This window comes from Hevea brasiliensis, chromosome 13, assembly GCF_030052815.1.
Source record: "Hevea brasiliensis isolate MT/VB/25A 57/8 chromosome 13, ASM3005281v1, whole genome shotgun sequence".
NCBI classification, from domain to species: Eukaryota; Viridiplantae; Streptophyta; class Magnoliopsida; order Malpighiales; family Euphorbiaceae; genus Hevea; species Hevea brasiliensis.
The window spans coordinates 68534023-68545281 of record NC_079505.1 but is presented as its reverse complement, the minus strand read 5'-3'; the positions used below and the strand labels follow the sequence as shown (position 1 = coordinate 68545281).

Genomic DNA, 11259 nt, shown 5'->3' with positions numbered 1-11259 from the left:
CATTCCCTTCCTTAATGTTCAAGATGAAAAAAATTAATAGAAGGTTTGCTCTGCTAACCTCCGTCTGTGTTCATGTGATAATTTTTCTGACTTCTTTATTTTATTTTATTTTTTAAATTTCGGGGTGTTTTACATTTTTTTTTATTTAAAGGTTTAAGTGAACCAAAAAATTTGATCATGATTTAAATGATTTTTAACTTATTTCTCAAAGGCTTAAAATGGCTATTGCCAATGCCAAACACATATGAATAATTATTGAGTATAAAACAACGGGTAAATTTATTGAGAATGTTTAATTTATTTATTTTTTAATTTTTTTATCTGAATTAATATAAAAATTTAAATTTAATTTACATCACAATTAAAATTATATAGTTAATTTTTTTCATTTCTTAATTTAGATAAAAAAAAAACTTCAATTTTTCGATTTAGCTTAAAAATTAAAAAATTTAATTTCCTAGTTTTTTTTTAATCACTTGCATCCCGGGATCATTAATTAAGGGCAGTCCTTGGCGCGAAAATTGCACCGAACTCGGCGCGCTAAACGTAGGGTCCTCCGCCTCTCTCCCGAACTCTTTCTCTCAGTGTACGGACAATGTCGAGTTTTTCTGATCAGATAGAGGAAATCAAATCCCTAATTCATTCAAACTCCAAAGCAAGCAAATCACTCGCTTACTCTACTCTCCTCCTCCTCCAACAACAATCAATCAACCATCCTTCTTCAATACAAACCCTAGCTAATAGTTCTCAGACTCTCATCTCTATCATTTCGGTTGATATCTCAAATGATGATGAAGAAATGTATGTCTCTAAATTTAATTGTAGTTAATCATGCTGAAATTTTCAATTTTATGTGAATTGGTAGAGTTTATAGTTCATTTGTTTCTCGTATATTTTATTCTTCGAGTATTCAAATAATAATAATATTAATTATAGTGATTCATTTGTGAGTTTCTTTTGATTTCAGTGCTTCACAGGCTTTGAAGTGTTTGGGATTCTTCATCTACCATCCTTCTATTGTTGCTACAATCCCAGGTAGTTAAGTTTATAGAGCATAAGTTCCTTTTCATGTTCAAGTCTGCATTTTGCACCATTTTTATTTTTGTTGCTGTTCTCCTATTAAAAAGGGAAACATATTTTTCCATTGTGATTAATTATCCAATTAGGGGAAAATGAAGCGTTTCTGTTACTTTAAGGATCTGGATTGCAAATTTTTGCGGCGGAACTTTAGATGAATTAATGAAAAAAGGAACCAGAAGGTGACTGTGTTTAGCCTGAATTTTCCTTTGAAAGTTGCTCCCACTCTGGACTTACTTCAAGGAAAGATAGGATGGGGAAAATTTTTCAGTTGGGAGCTTAATTAGTATGAAAGGGGGAAAGAGCAAGAAGAAAAATCTTGTGGTATCGGTCTGTCATTTCTTTGCAGGATGGTAGTTGGGCAGGTCTAGTTTCTCTATCTATGGGACTGGGACTTGTGCCATGCACAAAGTACAAGTGTTTACTAGAACAAGAGGAGACAGAAAGATGCACAGGTGACCTGAAAAATCCTACAACACTGGCTATGATATAAACTTAGGAGAACCACACCTCAAAAGTTTCCATATCTTGCTACTAGGATCCTAATAGGCTATAAAGTTGCAATCATTTAGTTCTAGGGTGGCCAATGGATGTTATTGGAGCAATAACTTGGTACCTACAAAAGAATGCAAAAGTGCATTCTATTGTCTATAGTTGATGAATCCCTACACATCAGTGTTTTCTTGTATACGATATACAATCCTAGGATCCAACTATAATTGTGCTTGCTGTACATGTTAATTGCAGAGATGAAGTGTTATTCTATTCATATTTTCTTTCGTTGGTGTTCTAGATGATGATGCTAACATGATCCTGGAGGCACTGGCTAAAGTCATTATAGCCACAAAAATAAAGGTAATGTTGCTTAAATGAGTTATAGTTAATTTTCAATGTAATCTACTGCTTATCAATAATTTAACATGTCCGTGTTTTAATTGCAGTCAGTTTGTAATTTAGGCATGTGGTGCATATCCATGCAACAATTCAATGCCTTTTTTCTAGCTAATCACTTCCATTCTGTGCTGTGGGCAGTGGTTCATGCCCTTGACAATCCATTTGGATCCTTGTCTACAACATTTGAGGCTATACAGGTAGAATTACTGGGTTAATTCCTTATTTAACTACATGTCAACTAAAAGATGAGGTCCTATTGTTGATTTATTGGGATATATGCCAAACTAATAGAAAGTTGCTTTAATTTTTTTCCCTATAAAATCCTTGGATATGTTGACAGATCTATGAAATGTACCTACCCTTTAGAATGTTTAAATACCTTCTATAAATGGTATTGGAACTCCCTTAGGACTGATTCTTGTTTCTCAACTATGCTTGTAGGACTTCTCAGGGGGAAAATAAAGATCAGTATAGAAAGTCTTAGTGTGCGCCATTGCTTTTTTCCACTAAGCTTTATGCTATTCTTTTGTACTGTAAAAGGGAAAAGGTATTAATTTTGAATGGCCCAAGCAATTTCTATTTGCTCAATTGCTAGTGTTAAACTTGAAAGGGACAGCATTATGTTTTGCTGAAGTTGTTGTCCTGTGAATTCTTTTTCAAAATTGACATCTCTTAGCAAACAATTTTATTATTTATTTTTTGGTTGCTAATTTAGCATAATCATCAACTCATAAACCATTGCATATAATTTTTTTCATTTATCCTGGAAAAAAAAAAGAAGAAAAAAGAATAGATGCACGGATACAGAAAGTTATAACTTAGAATCAGTTTGGACTGTTCTACAATTAATTCTTCATTGATCACTAAATTTGATGTCTCTCCTGTGTCTGTACATTACTTTAAGGGTGAATTACTATAAAGTCAATGTGTATTGTTCAACCCTCCATTTTTGCAATTACATTAAAACATCCCTAATTTTTTACTGTATCCCTAACTTTTTATCTGTCCATTTTCAAAGTTTTTTCTGTTAGTTTACCATGAAAAGATTAAAGTATCTCTATTAAAATATACATCATTTTTAATGAACCCAGGAACCTTGCCATTTCTCACTTCTCTACTCCCTCAAAGCCTAACTTTAACTTCTCCAAAATGCCGTCCATTACCACCACTGTCCTCCTTCTCCTCCTCCTCTTCACTTCCACAACCTCAGCTCCATCCCAGGCCTAGACAACTTCCATTCCCAGCAATCCCACCTGGACCAAAAATCTGCCAATGACTCTCTTCATTCTCTACCTTCCTCTCTCAAAAAATTCTCTCCCCCTGTCCTCTCCTTGCCCTCACATCCTTTCTCTTCTTTTCCTCCTCACCAACCAGACATGGCTCTGCAAGCTGGTGTCTCCACCTTCAAGTTCTCATCCTCACTGGCACAGGTCTCTCTCTCCTTCATTGTCTCTTCAGTTGCTTTATTTTTACTCTTGATGTTGTGACTTAACTATACAGCTCCTTCAATTGTTTAGTTCATCATCACTTCCCCTTGTTTATCTGTCATTTACCCTTTTCTAATTAGCTCCGTGATTTTGGTTTGGACTCATATCTTCCTCTCTCCTCACCTCCTTCCTTTCCACCTCCCATACCTTCTTCCTCTTCCACGCATGTCTCCATTGGACCTTTGGATTATGAGGTTCTTGGGTGCAGAGTAGCCTTTGCTGAGAGCAGAGTTCCTCAGTAACTGCATAGTTTTGGGTTGTTCAACTTTTTGATCTTATTGTAAATATATGGCAGTTTTTTTGTCTTGAAGCTGTAATCTTGTTAGTGACTACTGCATTTTTTTTTATGTGAATGGAGACCTGAAGATTCTATTCATAGTTCATCTACTCGATATTTTGTGTTATGCATTTTATTATTGATTTGAGTATTTTGGAAATTCTGCAACACCATGCATTCATTACAAAGTCCCATTTTTTTTTTCTTCTCAATTTGTTCGAAAATTACAATTCTGCAGTTTACATTGAAAATTTGCAATTTGTTGCATCTGTGTAGAGTTTGAATTTGCTTTATGGAGATAAAAATGGAGGAGACAAAAAGGTGAGAGAGACGGGAATAAGGAGAGAGATATGGAAGAGAGACAAAAAGGGAGAGAGAGAGAGAGAGAGAGAGAGAGAGAGAGAGAGAGAGAGAGATGGGAGAGGGACAGACTTGTAAATAGTAGCAATACTCAGTGACTTTATAGTAATTCACCAATAATTTAATTTGAATGAATCCCTAGATATGTTTTATTGGAAAAGGGCCCTTTCTTTAAGCTTGGACGTTATATCTTGATAAAATTTTTGTTTCAAGCTGTGACCAATTTGTTTCATTTCATCTCTTTTGATATTACTGTAACAGGTCGTAATAAAGTTGGCAGCTCAATTTAGTGAGAAGATGAGAGAATCTTCGCACATATGGGCTCCTCCAATATATAGAAGACTTCTCAGCATGGATAAGAGAGAAAGGGATATATCGGAAAGGTGTCTATTGAAGATCAAATCTGCAATAATTCCTCCTCCCACGGATCTCTCTAAGGTGTGAAATGTAATGCTTTTGTCCCTTCTTTTTATTGTGATCAAGTTAAACAATGCTATCAGGTATATTGGTGAACAAGTGTTTTGTGTTTTTTTTTTTTTTGAAATTGCATGTGGATCTTACCTTTTACCTTTTGTCCTTTCCTTCTACCTTCAAGGGGTAAGACTTACATGTAAAATGGTTGGCAATATTATATATCCATCTATAACCTATAGTTGTCAATTACATCTTCATTTTTCCTTGACAGGCACTTGTCAAAGATATGAAATTGAAATTGCTCACTGGGATGAAGGGTCTTCTGAACCAGGGTATGAAAGTTCAAACATTGCAAGCATGGGGATGGTTTATCCGCTTGCTGGGATCTCAGGCTCTAAAGAACAGGCGTTTAATTAATGATATGCTCAAAATTCCTGAGCAGACATTTTCTGATCACAGCCCACAAGTACAGATCACTTCACTGGTAATACCTATAGAATTGATTCATTTTATGAAAGCAGGTTCTGACCTTTTCTCAGTCTCAATATTTTTTTATACAGTAACTTCTAGTTTTTGGAATCCTTAGCAACTGATGAATGAGGATTCAGAGATAGAAAATGTGCAAGAATACTTCCCGATATAGGCTGCATCGTTCATGCAATGTTCTTCAGAAAAAGGTTATTAACATGTCATGGGTAATGTTAAATCATAAGCTAGGACTAAGGGATTTTGTTATGTAATTTAGGCCAGGATTATGTAGAATTTTAGGCTAGAGTCATGCTCAGATTATAGGGAGTAATTGTAGATATTGACTGTAGTATTTTTTTTGCTGGGTTTATAATTTCTCTATAAAATCCCAGCAACTCGAGGGAATAATCAAGTATTCATTCTCCCAAATTCCCAATTCTCTTCTCTTTTCTCTCCATGTCCTCAAATTATATGTGAAAGCACTAAACCATATCCATATGGCAATTACAATGTTGATGGTGAGAAAAGTGATGTAGAACAATAAGAAGAACAAAGAACAGAACAAGAACCAATACTTGGAAAAGAGAACTAATTCTCAACAATTTTATTAATTCCAATAATATCAGAGTCTAAAGTTACTGAATAATATAAAATTAGCTCTATTTATAGAGCTTACAACCCTAATCAATTGAGGAATAGAAATCCTAATCAACTCTAATTTGGAATACTAAATAAGATAAACTAGGAAATAATAGATCTAATAATAATAAGATTCCTAAATAATAAATACTCTTTAAATTTTCTAATTCTATAATAATTAAAATTCTTAAAGAAAATTCTAAGCTTCCTATTTTGCATTAAAAAGGATACAAACTATTGGGTTGGTTGGGACAGAAATGACCAGACCTAGGTTTCTGGACGGGTCCGGTTTCCAGAGAGGTTTTGAATGGTTGATCCTGGAATTTCAAATTGAACTTCTGTTCGTAAGCCTGAGAATTAAAATTTTACCCAGATGTGGTTAAGATCAAACCTTGACAACATTGTGTTTCTATTTCTAGTGTACAAAGCACTCTCTTGCTTGTTCATGTTCATGGTACTCCTTACCATTTTTTGCCCTTTTATGTGTCCCATGTCATTTTTTTGTAACATGTTCATGTGCCTTGATTTGGCAGGCTGCATGGGAAGGTCTTGTTGTTGCTCTTATTCAGCCTCCATTGCTAACTTGTGAAACTGATGAAGTTGCTGATGATGGTTGTCAAGTCCAAGCAAGTACATTTTCAAAAAGCATAAAGCTCTTAATGACTCCTCTAACTGGCATCATCTCTAGCAAATGTGATATTTCAGTTCACTTATCCTGCTTGAACACATGGTGTTATCTGCTACATAAACTTGATCTCTCTATCAACCACCCATTGGTAATTGAACTGGTGCTGGATCCTGTTTTTGAAGCAGTTTTTGGAATGGGGCCTGATACAAAAACTATCTGGTTGTGGAGTTTTTGTTTAGATCTGCTTGATGATTTTGTGATAGCAAAATGTAGAAAAGTGGACTATGATACCAGTAGCCAGGTAAGCCATCACTCATCAGTCAGAACGTCTATACTAGGACCTTCAATATCTGGCAAATGCTTAGTGAAACAACATTCTATTAAATGGTATCCATGGGACATTAGTCAGTTGGACTTCTTTATAAAGATGATTAATGTTATTCTCACCCATGCATCAGTTGCAAAGGCCACCCTCCAAAATAGAAGTTCAGCAAGTGATGCTGCCTTAAGGATATTTATATCTCTTTTACAAGGGATCCAAATGGAGTTAAAGAGTTCATCTATAAATTATGTGGATATTGTTTTGTATTTTAACACAATATTGAGGTTCTTAAGGGAGACATGTGAAAAAGTAGATTCAGATGGCAGCGCCAATGTTAAACTGCAGCATAATATCCAGTTTCTACAGGCTGTCATAGACGAGTTAGAACCTTCTATATTGGGATCCCCTCTTTATAAGGTAGCTCTAGACATCAAATGCATTGAGAATTTGCAATCAGTTAATCATAATAAATATGAAAAAATTTTGTGTATTAGCTCTATTGCCTATATGGATATGGTTTCACCATTGGCTTATCTTATTATCCTCTGCATCTGCGTGGTGATCAAGTCAACTTCTGATGCACTCAGTACAGAGTTAATTTCACAGAGGCTGCACAAATTTTTCAAATTGATATTGTTTTCACATGATCCCCTGGAAAATCTTCAAACTGCAATTGGTTTATTGTTCAAGTATGTGCACTATAATAGGAACTTACACATATGGATTGTGGTAGCTGAAGCTCTAAAAGATTGCATCAGTGGTGTAGAGGATCTTTCTATGTTCAAAATTGAGCCAGAAAGCAATGGTTATCTTGGCATATTCCATCTTTTGTCCTACCCATTTGTTGCATTGTCTTCCCCCCAGCAAATGCTGATCCCTGAGAAAGTTAGTAGATCCTTGGAAGAGTCTCATGTTTCAGCACAAAGAAGCCTTGAGCTTGATCATGTTATTGAAGTATGGAAGTCAGTTTATGGTGCCCTTTCTGCCTCAAAGTGTTTTGCAACAAAAAGCATCTCTGACAATCTGTGCTCAATTTTAAATTGGTGCATTGATGAAAATCTAAGCAAGATTGGCTGTGGAACTGAACTAGATTTAAGTTGTAAGGATCTTAATATTAATCTCCTTTCTTTATCTGGAAATGCTGTCGCGTTTATACTGGATGAGGTTTTGGCAACAAGTTCAGATGGAAACAAAACTAATCATGCTATACCTCAAACATTCAGTGACATCAGAAATATCTTGGGATTTGCTTCCAGGTAAGCAACCACTGCTTTCTAAAGCCTAATGAAAATCTTGATTGAACTATGGTAGGGTTGCAAGGATTCATCTGACTGAAGGCTTAGATTGTCTTGGTGCCAGGTTCAGATCCTCTAATATCCCTTTTAAGGAGTAATCGTGTGACTGACTAATTCTTGGAAAAATTTGTGGATGGATAAATTAGTAAATAAATGAGTCAAACTGTTCCTGATTTCTGAATACACACACTTCTCAAAATTCACTGTAGCTGATCTATGTATCTCATTCTAGAATGAGAAACCAAAGGGAAACCTTGCCTATAAGTTTACCTGAGCGTTTCTTTTAATTTTATCAAAAGTGTTTTCAGACTGCAAGGTAAATAAATGAGAAGATAGAAACTTGATTAGTGACTATCTTAGAAGCATTACAGCACAGAATCATTTTAGAAGCCTGATGTAATTATAATTATTATGATTGAAATATGTAATTATTATGATTGAAATATGTTTTTCTTAGCCTGTCATTTCAGATGTGATGTGCTGTTTGGGACGGGAATTTTAAAAATAATTCAGCTTATATTGAATTGCATCTTAAAATGGAACAATTCTTCTGATGTGGAATTATCTACACAATGACAATACAGTTAGGAATGAATTTTGCCTATTCAATTACCAAGAAGACCTTAATCAAGTGTTTGTTCCTAAAAGAAAAATACTGAATGAGTGTTATCAATGTGGAATATGCTTAACTGATAAAACTGATATTTTATGAATAGCATACTTGGATATTTTATTTTTCCTGGGGATGATTTTATCTTTAATTTGGCAATTTTGCAGATTCTTGAATTTGTCATGGGCAAAAATAAGATCAGATTCACCCACTGTTCTTCTTGTAACTTCAAGGTTAGACTATGTAGGTAATTTCCTTATTCTCATGGCTGTGTTGCTCTCTTTGTACCTGATAATATCTGTTTCTCTTGTTGCTGTGGTATTTACAGGGTATTTTCTGCATTGACAAGTCTTGTGAGATGCCTTCACTTGAAGCAAACTATTCTTTCTGTTATTGAGGTATGCATCTCTAGTCTCTCAGTTCCAGTCATTCTATGTTACCGAAATAATTGTTTTTGGAAGAGATGTAAGAACAAATTTGAGGTGGTTACTGAAATAAACATGTATCCAATTCTATATATTTTTTAGAAAGAAGAAAGCTAATGAGGAGACAGAAAAAGATGAGAATTAATGAAGATGGCAATGAGTCTATTGTAAAATAGGAAGAGTTACTTTTACTTTCGGGGACATTATTAAGTGGAACGGTAGCATGCTTCCTCCCACATATATGGAGGTTTGTCTCATATGGTGGGATCCACTTCATCTGTTATAGCTTAAAAGTGAAAAAATAGCCCCTCACTTGAAAGATTTTCATTTTCAATTCAGATGAAGATTTCAAATGATAATTAATGCCATGTGTAGTTTTGAACTTGTGTTTAATCATATGTTATATGCTTTTCTGCAGATAATAACTTGTCCACTAGTTCAGTGGTTGTCACATGGAGGAATACATGATGGCAATACCAATGATCAACTTCAACGTCTGTGGGCTGAAATCCTTGATTGTTTAAAGAGGAGTCAGCCACCAATAGTATTTGATTCATTGTTCCTCAAACTTCAGGCACCCCTCCTAGAAAAAACTCTCGATCATCCAGATTGCATTATTTCGGAGCTTACCATCACCTTCTGGAATTCAACATATGGTGAGCAGATTAACTTAGATTACCCTGAGAGATTACTTGATGTCTTAGACAAGCTGTCCAGAACTGAAAAAATAAAGCTCCACAAGAAAAGCCTGCCATTTCTTGTAAAATGTAATTCTAAACCAGAGTTCACTGCTCAAAGATACAAGGTGACTGCAATGCATAGCAGGAGCTCAAAACGAGTAGAACTCATGGAGGATACAGTGAATCAATTTGAGCACAAAGATAAGTTGTGTTCGAGTTCAAAAAGAAAAAGATTGGAACTAACTGAGCACCAGAAGGAGGTAAGACGTGCACAACAAGGAAGGGAGATGGATTGTAATGGACATGGTCCAGGGGTAAGAACATATACTACTGTTGATTTTTCTCAAGGAAATGAAGATTCTCAAGAGAGCCAGGAGATTCGGAACCCAGAATCTATCCTGGAGATGTTGAGAAGAGTTGCATAACTACTTTCTATTTATATGTTCTGGGTGGCACAGTATTCAGTAAGGTATACCCCTGCAAAGTTGTTTGATAATTTTTGCTTGCGTCTTCTGATGCATCTCATTTAGTTGTATGGCAATGTCCTGTATTTTGATCGTCTGTACAGATCATACACGATGTATCTTAGTTTGGTTTAATAAGAAATCGATATTTAATTGCCTTTGAGGTGTTGCTGCAATTGGAATCAATATTAAAATATAAAATTTAATTAAATTATATATAACTCATGTTTAGTATAATTTTATAGTAAAAATTCATTTATTCCTATCCTAAATAGTAAATAAAACAATGTCTTTTATTAAATTATTCGACTATTAAATGAAAGGCTTGAGATAATAATATATTTGTGAAATTGTTTGATTATCAAACTAAAAATTAGTCTTGTCCATTTCAAAGTTGAAATTGATGTGAAATTATTCTTTGTTAGCATGATAAGGAAAAATCTTTTAAAAAAATAACATTAATTTTAACCATATGGGCTTTAACAAACCCAATGACCAATGATAACTATAATAATTTACCTAATCATTAGACCTAAACTTTAAAATTATGATACAAATTATCAATATTTTTATTTTTTTATTATATTTTCAATAAAAATTAAAATTAAGGAAGTGTTTATTGTTAAAAAATTGAATGTTAAATATTCTTCCCGTAAATTTTAAAAGAGTAATTATTAAAAGAGTAAAAAATAATTAATGGTGAAACAATTAATAATATTTGATAGGAGATTAATAAAAAAAAAAAACTTAAGTAAAGTGTAGGGTTACTCTATTTATTAAGTTTTATTAACCTAATCATTCAAGCTTAATATTTTAGGAGCTTATAAATTAACCCATTCTCTTATCGCATTCAAATGTCATTAATAAGATATTAAAAATCATAAAGATAATAACTACCTCTTATTAACCTCATTTCATAAGAGTTGAAAAAATCAATTTATAGAATAAATTTATATGCTTATAAAAATATTTAAAAACTATAATAAATTTTTTAGAAATCAAAATATAAAATTACAAGAAAATAAAAAAAAAAACTAAATATAAATACAAAATTATCTCAATCTTATTCATATATTAAAAACTAGCTTACAAAATCATGCCACTGAATTTAATAAGAATCTTTAAAAATCGCCCTGTGACAAAATATATGGCTTACAAAAATTTACAACTTATAAGAGTTCTTAAAAAATTGTCATGCAATTTATTAAAAGAAATAATC

At 33.6% G+C, this 11259-nt stretch overlaps 1 protein-coding gene across 4 annotated transcripts; it reads left to right on the top strand.

Annotated features, from left to right (window-relative positions):
* Nucleotides 1-519: 519 nt before the first annotated feature.
* Nucleotides 520-10197, top strand: LOC110660052 (uncharacterized). 4 transcript variants are annotated; one of them, XM_021818203.2, is made up of 10 exons: nt 520-801; nt 968-1035; nt 1871-1932; nt 2019-2168; nt 4357-4533; nt 4781-4993; nt 6150-7822; nt 8639-8704; nt 8800-8869; nt 9315-10197. In XM_021818203.2, the coding sequence occupies exons 1-10, from the start codon at nt 596-598 to the stop codon at nt 9999-10001; spliced, it is 3372 nt and encodes a 1123-aa protein (XP_021673895.2). In that variant the 5' UTR covers nt 520-595; the 3' UTR covers nt 10002-10197. The 4 variants fall into 4 exon arrangements, with proteins under 4 accessions (XP_021673895.2, XP_057988121.1, XP_057988123.1 ...); XM_058132138.1 differs by lacking the exon at nt 2019-2168 and having other exon boundaries at nt 525-801; XM_058132140.1 differs by lacking the exon at nt 520-801 and having other exon boundaries at nt 2110-2168.
* The last annotated feature ends 1062 nt before the right edge of the window (nt 10198-11259 follow it).

Coding starts and splice junctions, on each gene's coding strand:
- LOC110660052 (XM_021818203.2), top strand. CDS start 596: ATGTCGAGTTTTTCTGATCAGATAGAGGAAATCAAATCCCTAATTCAT. Junction 2,169..4,356: donor CAACATTTGAGGCTATACAG/GTAGAATTACTG, acceptor TTACTGTAACAG/GTCGTAATAAAGTTGGCAGC. Junction 7,823..8,638: donor ATCTTGGGATTTGCTTCCAG/GTAAGCAACCAC, acceptor GCAATTTTGCAG/ATTCTTGAATTTGTCATGGG.